This window comes from Bubalus kerabau, chromosome 3 (assembly GCF_029407905.1).
Source record: "Bubalus kerabau isolate K-KA32 ecotype Philippines breed swamp buffalo chromosome 3, PCC_UOA_SB_1v2, whole genome shotgun sequence".
Classification (NCBI taxonomy): domain Eukaryota; kingdom Metazoa; phylum Chordata; class Mammalia; order Artiodactyla; family Bovidae; genus Bubalus; species Bubalus kerabau.
Genome location: NC_073626.1, coordinates 33,437,293 through 33,456,705, shown reverse-complemented (window position 1 = coordinate 33,456,705; position 19,413 = coordinate 33,437,293). Strand labels below are relative to the sequence as shown.

Genomic DNA, 19,413 nt, shown 5'->3' with positions numbered 1-19,413 from the left:
CAGTCAGGAGTACTGACCTAGTTCGGGAAGACCACACTCAGATCATCACTCCCCACCTAGTATCACCATGGGATTTTTCACATTCTACCATGTGACATTCATTCATCTCCACAACCCTCCTCCACTGCTAGACTATCTCGAAGGCATTCAGGTTTTGCCATACAAGGGCTCAATAATGTTGCTTTTTTAAAAAAATGCAAAACTTGCAGAATAGTACAACTAAAAGAGTGAATTTCATTGTCTATAAAGAAAACTCTGATTTAGAAAACACTTTTTTCACCCTGTGGATTTTAGATAAGGATGAAATTTCATTTGGAAGAGTTCTTAGAAAATATAAGTAGCATGCAAACAAAATCCTTTTTTTTTTTAATTTGGTCACATGAGAATTACTAAATGCTACCAAGCAGTGAAACCTGACATTATCACCAGGCCTATACACCTGCAAGAGTACAATATAACCAGGCAAAGAAATTTATAAGAGAGTAAAATAAGGAAGAAAAAACTCAATGAAGATTCCTTGATGTGTGTTTAAATTAATTTATTTAATAAATCATTCAAAATACCTGCAATGTGGGTTGAAAAGATTTTACTTTCTAATTTACAGGCTACTTAAGTTCAATAACTTTAAATGAAAAGCCTCTGGACCCTTCCTAGAATATATTATTCAAAAAGCTGTGATAAGGAGCATAGAGCAAAAGTGTTAAGTTACAAGCATGGTAAGGTAAAGCTGCTGTCATTTCCAACCCCCCCCAGGAACTGTTTGACCACCAATCCTTTAGTTTAGAATATGTAGAAGCATGTCCTAGAGAATGCTGCATTCAAAGTATTTCTCACCCAAACCTAAAATATGATCAGTCCTATCAAGCCTCTAATAGGAAAACAGACCAGCTGCCAGCTCTGTATTTAATAGCAGATCCTGACAATTCCATTTGTGCCTGACAACTAGACACCTTTCAGTGAAGCCATTCCCTGGAAATGACACTACAATATTGTTACTTATTTAGAGGTCATGGAGTCAAGAAAAAACAGCTCATTTGTGGCGAATGGCTGGGGAAGACAGTAGCTGGAGAGGATTAAAAGAAGCAACACAATACACACTGGCTTAGAACTGTGAAAATGCAGAGGAAAAAGAGTAAAGATTCACAGAATCAAATTCCTACAACATGAAATAAACACAGAGACTTAAAGCTGCATTTTCTCATTTAAAATCATATAAGCAAGGATCAAATGCATATTGATTCTAATTTTATATAATCAAAAGCCTGAAAACATTATGCTATCAGAAAATATTGGTAAATTAAAAAAGGATTCCCCTAATCTTGGCCCCATTTTTCTGTTCTATGAAGCAATTCATAAGAAGAAAAAAATAACTTCAGACTATAATGATGAATGTAACTATTAGAGGTAGCCTCTCTATGAGGTCTGAAATAGAAGGAAAATGTACATTTCTTCCAAAGCTGTGGCCAACAATAACTTTTGCATTCTGAATTCAGCTTAAGCACATTAGTTGGGAAGATGTTTGCAAAAGTATTTAATAAGAAAGTGCTGAATTTAGCTTTTATTTTCTTTTTTTCCTCAGTTTTCTTAAGTGGCATACAGTCTATCCAATGCACTAAGTAGAACCTCTTTTAAGTGTAAATGACAAAAAGAAATACGGCTTTCTTCTTACAGAAAGCTGTTTTTATAGATCAGGGGTCGTCAAACTTTCTGTAAAGGGCCACATAGTAAATATTTTCAGCTTTACAGGCCATGTGGTCTCTGTCACAAATACTCAACTCTGCCATAAAGCATGAAGGAAGCAATAGATAATAGATAAACAATGCCTGTGACTGTGGTCCAATAAAATCTCATTTTTGAAAACAAGCAGCCAGTCTATGGCTATAGTTTGCTGATCTCAGCTATAAAGCATGTTTTTTCACCTAATAATAAATATACTATTTTAATAAATAATACCAAATTTGAAATATGATAGCTTAGAGTTGCTTTAAAATAATTTCATTTTTAAAAAGTGAGGACTAGGGGAAAAGGTTAAAGAAGACTGGCAAAACAATTACCGTTAGTCTGAGGATGGATGTATGGAGTTCACTATACTATTCCAACGATTTTATGAGTTTGAAATTTTCAAAATTAAAAGTTCTTAAAATGACAAAGTAAATTAATGAACTGGCTCTACAGGAAAATGAATTTCCTTGCTTTATATTATAAACATTCTAAAACACGTTTAGTAGTTTTTAAACATAATTAACAGTACAACATAAAATTTTAGCATAAAGCTACTATACTACAGCTAAAATCTTTAAATATACAAAGTGTATACAAGCATAAACCCTTAAAAGTTTCCCTAATTTAAAAGACAGCCTAACTTCATAGAACTCCTAAATTAACACATTTAATTTAGTTTTATCTTACCTAACAAAATGTGTTCCTTAGAATATAATTATTTTATAGGGTATATATTACTTATGTTAACATATCATAGGCTTATTATTTTTCACATGAATCATTTTTATTAGTTTTAAACTCTAAGCAATGAATAATAATAGAAACAATTCACATAAACAAACACTGCTTAAGGTCTTCAATAACTGAGAGTTTAAAGGGATCCCAAGACCAAAGTTTGAGAACCTATGACTTGAATGTTTCCAATGCTGTTTAAAGTATGTTTACCAAGCAACTATTAAATACATGCTCAAACTCATTTTTCCATTTTTCCTCTGAACGATAATCACCTCACAGGGGAGGTGATCCACTATGAAGACTATCAATATACACCCACTTAAAACTTCAACAGAAACATTCTTTTAAAATTGCTGGGTATGTCATGAATAATGTAGCCACAGGAAAAGAAGAGCTCTAATGTGCTGTCCCCCATATGCAGAAAATTGTCTCCTGAACCAATAATAAAGAAAAACTAATATGTGCCAGCAGACATTTCTAATAAATCTGCTACCTCTCATCAGATCAAGTTATGCAGTCTCAATGAAAGAAGCCAGAAATCAAGCTGAAAAGAGCCTTAGGAAAGAAATCTTAATGAATACACAATTTCTGAAAAAAGAAATAAATGTGTTTTTTAAATGTCCTAAGTTTTTTCTCCAGTTCTGAAACACAGAAATATTATCAAAGCTGAAAACCAAATGAGGTTCATGGAATTATTATGACTGACATTTGAGAAAAACTTGAGAACTCTGTGAAAATATTTCCAACTATCCAAGAATATAATCAATGTCAAAATTTTCTAAATCTAAAATACAATAAACAACCCATAATACAGATCTGGGTAAATAATAATTAGGGCACAAATGTCTACATGAGTATGCATTCTTTTATGAAGATGAACCAATACTTTTGGAATACAGTATCACTGTTACATTTTTAACCAATTTGCCCCTTCTGTACATGGCTATTTAAAATGTTATCAGACTATTGCATTTTTTTACTTAAGTACAAATTTTCAAGTCAAGTTTTATAAATCTTGTTATTTCTGCTGTCTTCTGTCAACATGAACAAACTTAAAAGAGTAGTAAGTGAGACATACAGCCATACTCACATCATACTCTGCAATTCTGCAGTGAAGCTTATAGACTTCCCTGTGCTTCTTCCACTGCTTGAAGTGGCAGCAGACATGGGGCTGGCTGCAGTATTATTCATCTAAATGAAAAAGAGAACCCAGCTTACAAAATGTATTTAGCTATAAGTAAATGCATAGAAAAGGGAAGCAATTATAAATTACTTCAAAAATGACAGAAATTTTTTTTTAAATTCTGATTTGTCTCATGTAAAAATCTGATTTATCTATACTTGCTCTTTATTAAAATCAAATAAAGGCAAGGTAGAAAACTGCTTCATCAAATATGATATCAAAAAACTGTGGTGTGATAAACTTTTCATTACATATTTTACAGTAAGTATTGGGAGAAATATACTCATTAAAGTATTTTAACAGAGCTCAGTGGTTTTCAAAATGTGTTCCAGGGAGCCCTAAGATTCCCTAGCAATATTTCAGCAAGTTCCCAGTTTCACCGGCCATCCTGAACACAAGAACTCTGATTTTTCTATTTTATATATTGGGGTTTCAGGTAACATTTTATTTAAAGAAAAAGTTGCACAGCTATAAGATACAAAATTACAAAACCAAAACATGACCTAATTCCCATTTGAACCACAGCCAAAAATACGAATAATAGAAATAAAGCCAATCAGTAGATCAGAAGTTAGCACTGTGATATGTTATAGTCTTATGGTTAAATAATACTCACCAATTTAAAATGTGATTTATTTTCCCAATAAAATTAAGCTGATGCATAATGGGAAAACTAGATGCCAATCCTAATATACACCATTTTATTTACTGTATGTGGCAGTCCATTAAATAAGAATTAGTGAAAATAACATTTAAGTAATAAAAGTAGATGAAAGCCTTGGCTTTTATCTCAAGGACACAGTAAGTGCTCAACAAATGTTAGTTACTATTTTATGTTTATATAAATTTTTCAATACTATGACTTTCTTTACAAAGTAGTTTGCAGAGTTAAAGAAGAATGAACAAATCTAAAATACATAATAAAATTAAGCAGTACTAAGAAATGTAAATATAATAAAAATAATGAGGAGCCAAGAGTCAGACCGCTAAGGTTAGAAGCCTAGCTCCACTAATTTACTAGCACTTGGGGAAGTTCCTTAATTTCTTTATACCTCAGTTACCTCATCTGTAAAATGGTTATGATGGGTTGTTGTAAGGATTAAATGAACTAACATGAACAAAGCATCCAGAACAGTTCTGAGCAGTCAGTATACAATGTTAACTATTATAAACAGAAAGAACTCAAAAATTCTCCCTTTCTTGATGTGTTAAGAACTTTTTTATCTTTTTTTTTTTCACTTTACAATATTGTATTGGTTTTGCCATACATTAACATGCATCCACTACGGGTGTACACGTGTTCCCCATCCTGAACCCCCCTCCCACCTCCCTCCCCATACCATCCCTCTGGGTCATCCCAGTGCACCAGCCCCAAGCTTCCTGTATCCTGCAACAAACCTGGACTGGTGATTCATTTCTTATATATTATACCTGTTTCAATGCCATTCTCCCAAATCATCCCCCCCTCCCTCTCCCACAGAGTCCAAAAGACTGTTCTATACATCTGTGTCTCTTTTGCTGTCTCCCATACATGGTTGTCATTATCATCTTTCTAAATTCCATATATATGCATTAGTATACTGTATTGGTGTTTTTCTTTCTGGCTTACTTCACTCTGTATAATAGGCTCCAGTTTCATCCACCTCATTAGAACTGTTTCAAATGTATTCTTTCTAATGGCTGAGTAATACTCCATTGTGTATATGTACCACCAGCTTTCTTATCCATTCATCTGCTGATGGACATCTAGGTTGCTTCCATGTCCTGGCTATTACAAACAGTGCTGCAACGAACTTTGGGGTACACATATCTCTTTCAATTCTGGTTTCCTCCGTGTGTATGCCCAGCAGTGGGATTGCTGGGTCGTATGGCAGTTCTATTTCTAGGTTTTTAAGGAATCTCCACACTGTTCTCCATAGTGGCTGTACTAGTTTGCATTCCCACCAACAGTGTAACAGGGTTCCCTTTTCTCCACACCCTCTCCAGAATTTATTGCTTATAGACTTCTGGATCGCAGTCATTCTGACTGGTGTGAAATGGTACCTCATTGTGGTTTTGATTTGCATTTCTTTGATAATGAGTGATGTTGAGCATCTTTTCATGTGTTTGTTAACCACATCTGTTTGTCTTCTTTGGAGAAATGTCTGTTTAGTTCTTTGACCCATTTTTTGATTGGGTCGTTTATTTTTCTGGAATTGAGCTGCAGGAGTTGCTTGTATATTTTTGAGATTAATTCTTTGTCAGTTGCTTCATTTGTTATTATTTTCTCCCATTCTGAAGGCTGTCTTTTCACCTTGCTTATAGTTTCTTTTGTTGTGCAGAAGCTTTTAATTAGATCCCATTTGTTTATTTTTTGCTTTTATTTCCAATATTCTGGGAGGTGGGTCATAGAGGATCCTGCTGTGATGTATGTCGGAGAGTGTTTTGCCTATGTTCTCCTCTAAGAGTTTTATAGTTTCTGGTCTTATGTTTAGATCTTTAATCCATTTTGAGTTTATTTTTGTGTATGGTGTTAGAAAGTGTTCTAGTTTCATTCTTTTACAAGTGGTTGACCAGTTTTCCCAGCACCACTTGTTAAAGAGACTGTCTTTTTTCCACTGTATATTCTTGCCTCCTTTGTAAAAGATAAGGTATCCATAGGTGCGTGGGTTTATCTCTGGGCTTTCTATTTTGTTCCATTGATCTATATTTCTGTCTTTGTGCCAGTACCACACTGTCTTGATGACTGTGGCTTTGTAGTAGAGCCTGAAGTCAGGCAGGTTGATTCCTCCAGTTCCATTCTTCTTTCTCAAGATTGCTTTGGCTATTTGAGGTTTTTGGTATTTCCATACAAATTGTGAAATTATTTGTTCTAGCTCTGTGAAAAATACCCTTGGTACCTTGATAGGGATTGCATTGAACCTACAGATTGCTTTGGGTAGTATACTCATTTTCACTATATTGATTCTTCCGATCCATGAACATGGTATATTTCTCCATCTATTAGTGTCCTCTTTGATTTATTTCATCAGTGTTTTATAGTTTTCTATATATAGGTCTTTAGTTTCTTTAGGTAGTTATATACCTAAGTATTTTATTCTTTTCATTGCAATGGTGAATGGAATTGTTTCCTTAATTTCTCTATTTTCTCATTATTAGTGTATAGGAATGCAAGGGATTTCTGTGTATTGATTTTATATCCTGCAACTTTACTATATTCATTGATTAGCTCTAGTAATTTTCTGGTGGAGTCTTTAGGGTTTTCTATGTAGAGATGATTATCTCAATAGATGCAGAGAAAGCCTTTAATAAAATTCAACATCTATTTATGATAAAAAAAAACTCTCCAGAAAGCAGGAATAGAAGGAACATACCTCAACATAATAAAAGCTATATATGACAAACCCACAGCAAACATTATCCTCAATGGTGAAAAATTGAAAGCATTTCCCCTAAAGTCAGAAACAAGACAAGGGTGCCCACTCTCACCACTACTAGTCAACATAGTTTTGGAAGTTTTGGCCACAGCGATAAGAGCAGAAAAAGAAATAAAAGGAATCCAAATTGGAAAAGAAGAAGTAAAACTCTCACTGTTTGCAGATGACATGATCGTCTACATAGAAAACGCTAAGAACTTTTATATGACAAATTTAGATTATCCTTACTTCACCATCACAAAGTTTAAGTAACTTGAATATTTTCACTAGAAGACCTCAATATAATTCAACAAATATTAATCAGTTTCCTTATAAAATAAGTTCTGTTTTCACACTGACATCAGTGCTGCTACTAGTCAGCCTGGCTCAAAATCTCAAGTCATCCTTGATTCCTTCTCCTGCACCCTAAAATTTACTAAGAAGTCAAATAAATTCTACTTTATGTTTCTACCTCCTCCCTTTCTTGTTGAGTTCTATTTATAGCTTCTTTCTTGCATCTCAGTTCACTCTCCACACTGCTGTCACACGTATTTCTTAATACATCCTCTAACCTGACCACTTTGGTGGGCAACGGAGACTAAAACTGATAAAGGAAACCTGAACCAGTCATTCACTGATGGCTGAGATGGAAAGGCGGAGCCCCATGAGTGAAAGAGAGTGGGCTTCCCTGGTGGTTCAGAAGGTAAAGAATCTGCCTGCAATGCAGGAGACCTGGGTTCGATCCCTGGGCTGGGGAGATGCCGCAGAGAAGGGAATGGCTACCCACTCCAGTATTCTGGCCTGGAGAATTCCATGGACTGTATAGTCCATGGGGTCACAAAAAGTTGGATGCGACTGAGCAACCTTCAGTTTCACTTCCATGAGTGAAAGCTCAAAAAATTTACTACAAACTACTGTCTGAGATGGGCCACATATGAAGCTTCTGATAAGACAAAAGAACAGAGACCTAAGGCAAGCAGCATTCTAGCTGGGTGGCTAGATCTGGAACATCCCCATAGCATTCTGTGGCAGGACCAACTCTATGCCAACATAACCCCCTCTCTAATCTGAGGGGCCTAAGGGCCAGGCAAAATTCATTCGACAGAGAATGTAAGAGCAGAGAAACAGAAAGAAGGTTTCACTCAAACTGAGCCTGAAAACCAAAATTCTAAAGAAGTTATGAAAAACCATCGATCTTTTTAAGCCTAAATTTGTCCTGTTTGTTCACAAAGACTTTTGGTGGGGGTGAGGGAGGGGGGGATAAGTACTTTTTTCCTACAAATATTAGAGAGAAAGAGGAAACACCATTTGGAACTCAGTTAAAAAAAAAAATTATTTTATCATCAGTCCAAGTTTGGGGAAAAATTAGACAGGAAAGCAAGTACTTTCAGGAACAGTCCTACAGAATCAGAATACATTGATTAAAAAAGGAACTTGTCTATCCCACTGAATTTAGAAAATGTTTCACTTGTCCCAAGAGAAACTGACAAGAGATATGACATCCTGGAGAAAATATTAAACTTAAAGATTATATGTTAACCCCAGTCTCCAAAAGCAGTCATGATTTAGGCTGACTCATGTCAGATCTGAGGGCATGCCATTCTGTGGGACTCTTCTGAGATACTGCCAGAGTAATTTTCATTTTGCAAATCCAGTCATCTTGCTTTAACACTCTCTGAAGAGGAGACATTTCAGAAAGTAACTTCATAGCAAAACTCCAGCTTTCTTAGATTGTGCCCCTACTGCAAATGTTTCATATCAAGAGTATTTATTAGTAAGAGGGAAAAGGTCCCAATTCTAGTTTATTATAACCATGATCATCCTTTCACAGTCAAGTTATTTAATTCTTAAATCAAACAGGTGGATAACATTTTTCTTGACATGATGAGCTGATAGTGCATTAGAATCTTTAAAATTATTTCCTGTGCCCACATTTTGTTTGATGATGGGGATAATTAACTTCTTTAGACATTAACTTTTTTACACATCAAAGTCCTATCATTCCAATGCTTTATTTCCTATCTCCCAGACATTAAAAAAAATAAATGTCGGTTAAAAGCAGAAGCACTCAAGTCAATTTTCTCTAATAAATATAGTTAACATGGAACTGAAAACCTACTGTAATCTTCTCAATGGGTTAATGTCCTACAGTTGTTTTAGCTTTCAATTGAAATGCAGCTGTTTGCCATATTTTACAAAATGAATTCAGATGTGCAGATGGAGACCTAGATTATTTCAACATGCCACAGTTTAAATGTGAACTCAAGGAATAAGTTCATCACTGATTAATACTTATATTTAATCCTGATCATTCAGCCAATAGCCAATATTACATCACATCTGTAAAATTCTGTTCCAGAATATAAAAACTGGTATCTTTTAATAAAAACAATGGAATTTAAGGATATACCCCTTTTCTTAGAAAATATCATGACAAAAAAAATGTTTTAATGTAATAAAGTTATACATCACAAATGTGAATTAAGGAAAAATGTAATGAACCTGTTACTCAGTTTCTGTTTATAGCTCATATTTTTAGTGACTAAATGACCAAAGAAATACCATGAAATATGTTTAGCCTAAAATACCTCAGAGTTGAAAACTTTTTACTCGTTAAAACACCCTCAAAACAATGTCAAAATCTGGATTGTGAAATCCATCAGTCTATCCATTTATTAAAAGATAGCAGAATTTTTTGTTTCATTCTTGAGAAAAATTAATTCAGCAGACCTCTGTACTGATTCTGAGTATCTAAGAGTCTCAATTTCAATCATTCATAATCTGAGCATCCCACATAATATAAAGTAATAATCCCAAATAATATAAAGTAATAATGTTCTGTTATAATCAGAACATTTTTATTTTTATAGAACTCCAAAGGCAGGAAGAGATTATGGTTAAACCAACACTATTACACACATTTCAGCTTTATTGCCTAAAAAATAAAAGCTCAAGTTATACCATGATATAAATTTCCTCCTGCCGTGAAAAATACCACCAAATGATCAATCACTGAGAATATAAAAAATAAAAAAAATTAAAAATTAAAATGTGCAAAATTTTAAAACTTCTATGTCTAGTTGGGGATAACACAACAGTAATTCCAATATATTTATATATACAATTCAAGTTAATACCTACTAGAACTTGGTAGTAACAGTCAACTAACCTCTCGTTTAGTTTCTTGATATGTCAAGAATAATTTGTCTCAGAGGAGTATTGTAAACAAGACAGTGGCTACAACATATGAGCACTCAAAAAATACACTTGAAAATATCAAAACACTTGTAAAGCACGAAAATTCCCTCTAGATAGATTATAAACTACGCTTACATATCTCAGTTGGCTACATGAGCAATTTTTTTTTAACCTACTGACAAAGAAGCTGTGACACACTGGTTAGAGACACATTAAGTTCTATTATTACATCTTTTCTTTAGTTCCATATTAATGCAGGTTTCTACTCTATGTGCTTTCTTTCTTTTTTCCCATGTGTTTTCATATACAGTACTCTCCTTAAGAAATATTGAGTTTCCTAAGTATTAACTCTTAAACGAGTTTCAAAAAATTTTTTATTCTTTGCAAAAATGTTTCTTACACACAGCCAATCTGCCTGTCAGATCATCCTAAAATACATGACATCCAAACCCTGACAAAATGGCAAGCTCACTTTTCCAATATCAAAAACACTTGTTTCTACATAAAATAATACACAATTGAGTGACAATGGTTAACTTTCCAGATATGTGCAAAAATTTGGAATCAATTATACTTCTAATAATAAGAAGTAAGTATATTTGACAAGGATGTCAAAAAAAGAGATCTCTTAAACATCAAGATTCTCTTCTAGACCAGATTCACATTTTAAAAATATTAAATGTTTTGAGAAGTCCATATTAAGTACAAACAATTCAATAAAATATCTCATGTGGTTAAAAACACACTTAACGTGACTAAACAGAAAAAGGAGGGGGACATTTCCTGGAGGCATGTAAAAAAGAGATGAGTTTGCATAAGCATTTCAGAATTTATAAAGGATCTTTCACCTGTATTAGCTCACATTTGTTCAAAACCATCCTATTAGGCATGTGTTCCCCCCAACTAACAAAGAAGTAAGAGTGAAAACACTGGGTGAAGGCCACAAATCTAACACACAAAAACGCGCTCTGATCTTAGATAACCCACAATATCCAGTCCACCTACACACATACAAAAATTCACCCATCTTCTACCTTAGTGCCTTAGTTTTAACACACTAAAATATGAATTACTGAGTAGTAGTACTAGGGAACTTGTCATTAAGTTTTCTTAGAGACTGATAACTTTAAAAATTAAGTTCAGGAATTCTTTGCTTAAAAGTAAATCTCAGGCAAACAGATAAACAACTGTAACGGGCAAAGTATAACTATGCACGCTGGCAGGCGGGAAAAAAAAAAAGTGAAAGTGTTAGGCGTTCAGTCGAGTCCGACTCTTGGCAACCCCATGGACTGTCGGGGGGGGGACCAAAGACATCTGAGGTTCAGAACTACAGTTTGAAAATCACTAATTTCATCCAAATCCCTCATTTTTCAGGTGAGGATACTGAAGTCCAGAGGGGTTTCTTGAACTGCCCAAGGACACATCACTATTTAGCGATACAGCTGGGATTAAAACTGAGGTCCCCTGACTTCTGGTCCAGAGTTCTTTCTACTATCCCACAAGGAACACACAAATAAAAGTTGATTATAATTAACTCACAAGTCCTCCACAATGTGTTTGTCATAGTGAACTTTGTTGTGAAGTATCTGTCTATGCCAACTCACGGTTTAGCAGGTAAAGAGCTGGGCTCTGGAGTTCAAATACAGGCTCTAACACTTACCAGGTGACCTTGGGCAAGTCACATCACCTCCCTGCCTCAGTTCCCTCATCTTTAAAAAGGAGATTAAAAGTACTCCTCTCATAGGTGACATCAAGTAATGTACACAAAGCACCGAGGACAGTGCCTGGTACCTAGAAATACTCGGTTCATCATGATGATGACGATGATGATGAACCCAACAAAAGTACAGTTTCTTGAAAACATATCCCAAAGTAATACTATTAAACATGCATATCCTCAGAGAAAGAATACTATGCTTAGGAGTAGTCTTTGAAAGATTCAGAAACAAATTAATATGAAAAAAAAGTGAAATATAAAGGATTCAGTCAAAAAACCTCTACAGCATTTGAAATAGCAAAAGTATACTTTAAGCTTTGTAAGTAATGTATATTTGTATATTTTATAATTTTAAAAGTTCACATATTTACTGCCCTGTGAAAATTCAAGGAACACAACAGTTTTTCAGCAACTAATACATACTATATGCCAGACAGAATGTTATTTTCATATTCATAAACTTAAACTTCAATATCCACTATTAGGCATTATCAGAGGCAGCAGTGTAAACAAAGAATCTTACATATCCATTCCAGAAAGTAAAGACTCATCAGTACCACCTATTAAGTGGGAATGACATCTTTGGATAAGTAAGATAGAGCATTAGTTTGGAACACATGAAGTGCCCATGAAAACATTGGTTTTTCCCTTAGCAGTTAGTATAGAGTTGTTTTGTGCAGGGAATATACTGGAAACAGATCAATTAAGCACCATTGCTGGGACTTACAGTATTATTTGTAAAAGAGAATGATCTTATGTATGTGCTGATTCACAAATTAAAATACATGCAGTTTTTGCAGATTTAAGGCCAGTCTTTACTGGAGGTAGGAGGTAGACCAGTTGAGACCCAACCAGTTAAATTAACGTCTGAAAGACAACAATTTACACAGTTCTCGTCTGAAGCCTCCAGTAATCCTGTGAGGAGGTAGGTTAAGGTTAGGTCCTAATTCTATTTTACTGATGAGGAAATTGAGACCCAGAAAAGTTAAACACCTCAACTGAAATCATAGGGCAGAAAAGGTGTACACCTGGATTTTGGAATTAGTTAAAACGAATCCAAAATGCATCTCCAGATCCATTACTTGATAAACTTAAGGCTAGAGCAGCTAATACTTGCTGAGTACTTCTGTGCTTTGCTGCACCCAGCACTGCACCCAACACATCACAGAGGTTACTGCATTTAACCCTCAGCAGTGAGGAATCAAACCAAATGTGTTTGACTCTCAATAAAGTATTTTAATCCACTACACTATAAATTCAATTAACACAATAATGCATTAGATTGAACTATTATTCTTTACTATTTAAGTGAAACCAGTCTTTAACGTGGTAAGCAGATTTCTAACTAATTTCATTGCTCAATTTCACCATAAAGTAAAACAGGTATTATTTTCAACAAGAATACTCAATGTTCTGATTTGACTGGCATGGTCCAACCTTCTCTGCAGATTTTACAACAAAATATTTTTTTAGAGAAAACCAACAATCAAAGTACCCAAGATTGCTAGCCAGTTATACTGAGAAAAGTATAAATTTTTAATTATCAGTGGCTTAAGCGGACAGGTCACTTGCTGGCCTTATTCCAGACAGCTCATGTGTTATTTATGCACATAAGCAGTATCTGTCACTACTTTAAAGTGAGTACATTTCTGAGACCACAGTACATTTACTCCTCCTAAAATTATATACTCCAAATTTTAACAAGCTTAAAAGGAGGGTGACCATATTATTATGTGGACCCAACTGGAACATTTTTTAAAATGAAAGGATCCCTATTAATAATTATGCCGAGACAAACAGGCTCTAAACCATGACTGACCCAAAAAAGCAGGGTATACAGTAACCCTACATAAGAGCAATCCATTTGATTTGTATGTTATGGGGTATTCTCTGTATATGCTTTATTTATGAGCTTCAAGTTTTTGTCCCAGATCCAGGGATTATCATCAGCCTTGAGACAAAGGGTACCACTCTACAGACACCAGACCAGAGTTAAGGGTGTGTTATCTATAAATAAAGTGGGGTTTTTTTTAAGGTTTTCTTCAAAACTTAACTTTATAAACATTTGCTTAAAAAAAAAAAACAAAACTCTATTTCAAAGAAAGCATCCTTGCAAAATACTGCCAAATTTCAGGCTTATCTCTTCAAGAGTTTTGAATACCAATAACTACAAAACTATTGCAATGGCCCAATGCTCAAAGTTTACTATTATAATTTACCAAATTATTTCTTATATAAAAAGTTAATGAAAAACACCATCTTTCAAACTGAAAAAACTTTAGGAATAAAAGAGTTGAAAGGTTTTCACTGAAAACTAACTAAAGTGATAAAAGATAGTGGACACCCAGTCACAGTACAATAATGGTTAAAGGAAACTCCACTTCATATTATTATGACTCTCCAGATGAATCTGGCATTCGCTGTACAACCTAGGAGTCAAAAGAATGCTTTGCTTTAATTTGCAAGCTGTAAATAAGTATTAACAGACCCAAGCTTTGAACTACAGTATTTGAATGAAAGGTATTATTTGAATATAATTATGATTCCCTAAGGCAACAAATGTTCTAAGAACTGGCTTCTCCAACTTAAAATTCAACCAAATCAAGAATTGGAAAAGGTCTCAAGGCCTAGATTCTAGACCTATGCTGTCCAACAAGGCAGCCACTAGCCACAAGCCGCTATTTATATTTCAATTAATTTTGTTTGCTTAGTTGCTAGGTCCTGTTGGCTTCTTTTGCAAACCATGGACTACAGCCTTCCAGACTCCTCTGTCCATGGGATTTTCCAAAGAATACTGCAGTGGGTTCCTTCTCCAGGGGATCTTCCCAACATCAATTAATTTAAATAAAATTAAAAATTAAATTCCTAAGTGCACTAGCCATACTTCAAGTGCTTAAGAGCAACTTGTGTCTAGTGGATACCATATTAGGACAGCAGAGATTACAGAATATTTCCGTAACGACAGGAAGTTCCACTGGACAGGGCTGCTCTAGATCTTTTCTTAAATGTTCCCAGAGACAAGAAACGTGCAATAGCACACTAAAGGGCACTTTATTTTTGCAAAATAGTAACTATCAGGAAATTTATTCATAACAGTCAAATCCATCCTCTCTCAAACATCCACCAGAAATTCCACGAGTTCCGTACTCAATTTGGTCTTCAAGTAAATCTTCATAGACAAATTTAATTCTACTTCCAAAGTTCTATCCCTCACATACACTAAGACTCTAGATCTTCCCCTCCCAGATAAATCCATCATCATTTCTTTGCAAGGAAATATTGGTAGCTTAAAGTCTATAACCTCATGGAGTTAAGCTCATTTATCCCCGTGTACATTAATAACACATTTCCAGGAACGCCTCTGAGCGCCACATATTACATTCCACTGCCCCCTATAAATCGAGGCCAGTTTCATTTTTTCACTTAGAAAGCCAGGTCACAGTCATTCTGAATTCCTTAAAACAGAGAGAGAAAAATGACAGGTAATTAACAGGTAATTAATCAGTGCTCAGAGCTTGCAATAAGCATTTAACCTGTATTATCTCATCTAATCCTCACATTTCTGAGATAGGCTACTACTACCCCCATTTGACAGACCAAAACACCCAGCCAAAAACACGCTAAATAATTTCCCCAGGGATCACAGATGTGGGGAGAGTCAATCTTTTCCTTTTCCAGGATGCTATACCTCTTCTAACACTACCTAACTCTTCTTTCACCTCGCCCATAAAGCAACAATTTCCTTCTTTAAGAATTCTTTTCCCCTAAACACGGCCTAGATGACAGGCGGAAGGTGCTCTTAACACACCCAGCGGTACCCGCTATCACCCGCCCGCCCAACTCCCCTGGCCCCACGCCCACCCGCCAACGGGGAGGAGTCAAGGCCAACTCCACACTCCGCGGGCGAACCCGGGCGCCTCGCGGGGCCGGCGGCTCCGGAGACGCTGCTTCGGTTCTCCCCTCGGCCTCCGGCGCGAACGCCCGGGATCCCCCGCGGCCGTCCCCCGGGGACAGGGGCCGGGGCGGGGCCCAGACACGTGGGCTCGGCGCCCCTCTCGACCCCAGCCCTCTCCCCCGTCCTCCCCCGTCCCGCCCCCGATACCCCCTACAACCTCTGCTCTAAGAACACTTGTAGACACGGCTGGGCGTCCCGCGTGGAGAATGTGGGGTTAGAGATGGTGCGGTTTCTGCGGCAGCGGCCCGGGACACGCTTGGAAAAGGGCGGGGTGGGGGGCTGAAAGTGTCGAAAGGGAAAGGGTGGTTCAGCGGGGACGTGGTTGGGGTGGGGGGGGGCAAGATGGCGTGAGCCCGATTCTCACTGAGGGGCGGGGGTGGCGGAGGTGGAGGAGGGAGGGCTACGATCGCCCCCACCACTCTCGGCGCGGGCGCTGGCGCATGCGCGCTCGGCCAGGTGGCGCGCGGTCTCCTTTCCTGGGCCAGGCACTTCCGCCACACTCGCTGGGGGCGGGGCTTCGCGCCGCGCGCCTGCTGCCGCTTTCCCTGAGGCCGTGGTGCTTTGATCGCCTGGCCGGCGGGCGGGCGACCTCGAGCCACGCGGGGGCCTTTTTAGGACGAGGGCTGCTGGGAGAGGGGTGGGGATGAACAGAACTGGAGGGTGTTCAGGGCCATTCCTTTAAGAATGAGCTGAGAGGGCGGCGTTTTCGAGGGACGGAGGAAGTTTATTTTCAGCTTCAGGGCCGAGATTGGCCTCTAACGGTTTCCTTCTGAATTGAGATGAACCGGAGTCCCAGCGGGACTGTGCCTTTAGGATGGTGCAGGGAAATGGAAAGATCTGAAAGGCTTGCTTCCCCAGAGGGCCAATCACGGTGCCGGTGTGAGGACAGGGGACCCTTTCTGAGACAGTGAAACATCCGGTCTTCCGCCAGCTCCCGCGTATCACCACTCCATCCTTCCTCTACAGGCAGTGGAAGATGTTACCCCGCAGCGACTTTTCCCCCCTTCCTCATTTTAACATTTAACGACTACGTTTTGATTGACACCTTTTTGCTATTTCAAGGCTTCTTGATGCATGATCCTGTATTTATTTTTCCTTAGTATTTTAGCTTGCTTCTCCTTATTTTTAAATCTTGACTCCCATTTTTGAGCTGTACATCCTGTCCTCAGGATTGATACAGATATATTTCTTTAAATAATACAGTCATAAGAGTGACTTGAGTTGCTTTCTTTATTTTTCAAAGATTTAACTACTAACCTTTCAGTTTTTTAAGCGTTGCTACTTCGGTTAGTTTCTTGCCGGTGAATATTTGTGTTCTGAAATAATCCCTTCCTTCGTCCTATTTGCTTACATTGTTTAAAATAGCAACTTATTTGATTATTTCCTCTGTGGATTGTAGTTGAGTTCTCTGTTAATTTCGTGTTTAGGTCTCTTCAACCTCCCCAACGCTTAAATACTTGCCAAATAATTAAAGTTTCAAAAGAATAAATATGTTGAGGATGTAAAAGCTCACCATAATGTGTTACAAGGCTCAGTTCATTGGTAGAAAAAGTGTAGACTTTAAGGGAAAGTAACAGAGAAAATTGTCATAATTTCTTACGAAGGAAGACTGGTTTATAAAATTGTTGAAAAACCCTTTCAAGTACATTAGCAAGAAAATAGAAAATTAAGAGAAATACTAATATTAGATCTACAGAAATATAACCCAAAGGAGATCATTTCAATTAAAATTATGTTCCATCAGTGTTGCCATACTCGTATTTTCATGGGAGTTTTACCTGCATCACCTGGGGACCAGATATAACCTAGTTTTCAGAACAGTACCCAGACTTTACTCTCAAGCCACTGGTATCTGACCTACAATATGATCACACACAATAGGAAAGGTGTCATGGAGAAAAGAAACTTAAGTTAAACAAGGTTCTGGTAGAGGGAACTCAAAATTTCACTCTTAGGAAATCGTGACATGCTGTTCACAAAGATCTTACCTTTGAAGTCACATGAATTATCTTAATGTTCCTACCTCCTGGAATCTGTTAAAATCTATTTTAAAAATTTGGCTTAGCTATAATTTTGTTTGTAGTTTGAGAGCATTCCTGTCCACAGAGTCAAAAATACTTTCCATTCAATTAATACCAAAGATCCTCAGTTATCAATACTACTAAAGTATCTTCATTATAACAATGCTAAAACAATGACACCAGTGCCGATAATAAGATGTTGATGACTACCAGCTTTCAGAAAAACATGTGATTTCCAAACATGTGGAGAAGACACACCAGGAGACCAAACTGAATTCATCACACCACAAAAAAGTCTTCATCCCTTGAACAAAGCCATTAAAGGAAAACAGCATTGCTACTGTAGACTTTTACATTCCTCTGGCATATTAACCTTAATACAGACTCACTAATGCAAACAGAAAGGAATATATACCTAAGCAAAAATACCTCTTGGCATCTTAAAAGATGACTAGATTAGTTAGGTAAGAAAAGAAGCCCTAATCCTCCAAATAATAGCAGAGGCCATGCATACTATGGAACCATCTCTGTGAGAAAGGAACTTCTCCTCCTGTGAATGCCATAGAACAATTCACTTCAGGTGACCTGCAAATTCTTAACTCTTTTGTGACCCATGACTCTTAATTATTTATTAGGATGCTTGTGGAGCCATTTTATCATTTTATCAATTATTTTATCCTTTGCTTAATTTGCTTTTCTAGTGTTTATGTAGTCACCATGGAAATAAACTGGGTAAGACTGCATATTATTTAGAATTCCATATTGTAATTGTTGCTATAGTCAATTAATTTCCTTATACTAAGAACAGGTTTTCAGTGGCAATCTCACAGTTACCTTGCTTTAATCTTAGAAGAAGTTCCGACCAAAACAGTTATTCAGTTCCGTGGTACCTGGGAAAGTCATTTTGTATCTTGGAGGCTCAGTTTTCACAAGTGTAAAATAAGGCAATCAAGCCAAGTAAAATACAATCTTGTAGCCCTAAAATTCTGTGCTTCTTTTAAATAGGCATGACCAAAAGATGGATCTTAAGGTGTGCAGAATAGTTTTAGCTTTCATATTTATGCTTCCAAAAATTAAATACGATAATTAGCACCTATTACTAACTCTCAACTCTTACTAACTTTGTCAGACTCTTACTTTAGGCCAATTTGGATGTTCAACTATGTGCATTTTAAAAGACCAACAGGGAAAGGTATATATTAATCAAATTTATTGATACACTGGAGGAGGTGTAGCACATAATTATTCATAGTGTAATCAAATTGGCTTCCCAAACCTTCCAATTATATTCATATATTTCAAAGTAGGAAGAGTAGCAAAGTGATGAGAGAAGAAATACTAAAAGCAGCTTGTAGAACTGTAATCATGATCCATCCTCTTAGGAAACTCTCACTGCAGGTTTAACATTCCAGGATCTTTTAAAATTAGTGCTTGGCTGCTAGAAAATGATTGTGTTTTCAAGATTCCGGTGGGAAGAGAATCAGAGA

At 36.6% G+C, this 19,413-nt stretch overlaps 1 protein-coding gene across 5 annotated transcripts in view; it reads right to left on the bottom strand.

Annotated features, from left to right (window-relative positions):
- The window catches only part of SUPT3H (SPT3 homolog, SAGA and STAGA complex component), a 413,877-nt gene extending 397,587 nt beyond the window's left edge, over positions 1–16,290 (bottom strand). For 2 of the 5 annotated variants that reach the window (XM_055571285.1, XM_055571286.1), the window contains exons 1-2: positions 16,063–16,234; positions 3,548–3,648 (exon numbers count right to left, since the gene is read on the bottom strand). In XM_055571285.1, coding sequence (XP_055427260.1) covers positions 3,548–3,648 — 101 coding nt within the window. In that variant the 5' untranslated portion in view covers positions 16,063–16,234. Of the gene's footprint in view, positions 1–3,547; positions 3,649–15,811; positions 15,998–16,062; positions 16,235–16,269 lie in introns of those variants that run through there. The other 3 variants (XM_055571284.1, XM_055571283.1, XM_055571290.1) reach the window with 3 other exon arrangements.
- Positions 16,291–19,413: the final 3,123 nt, after the last annotated feature.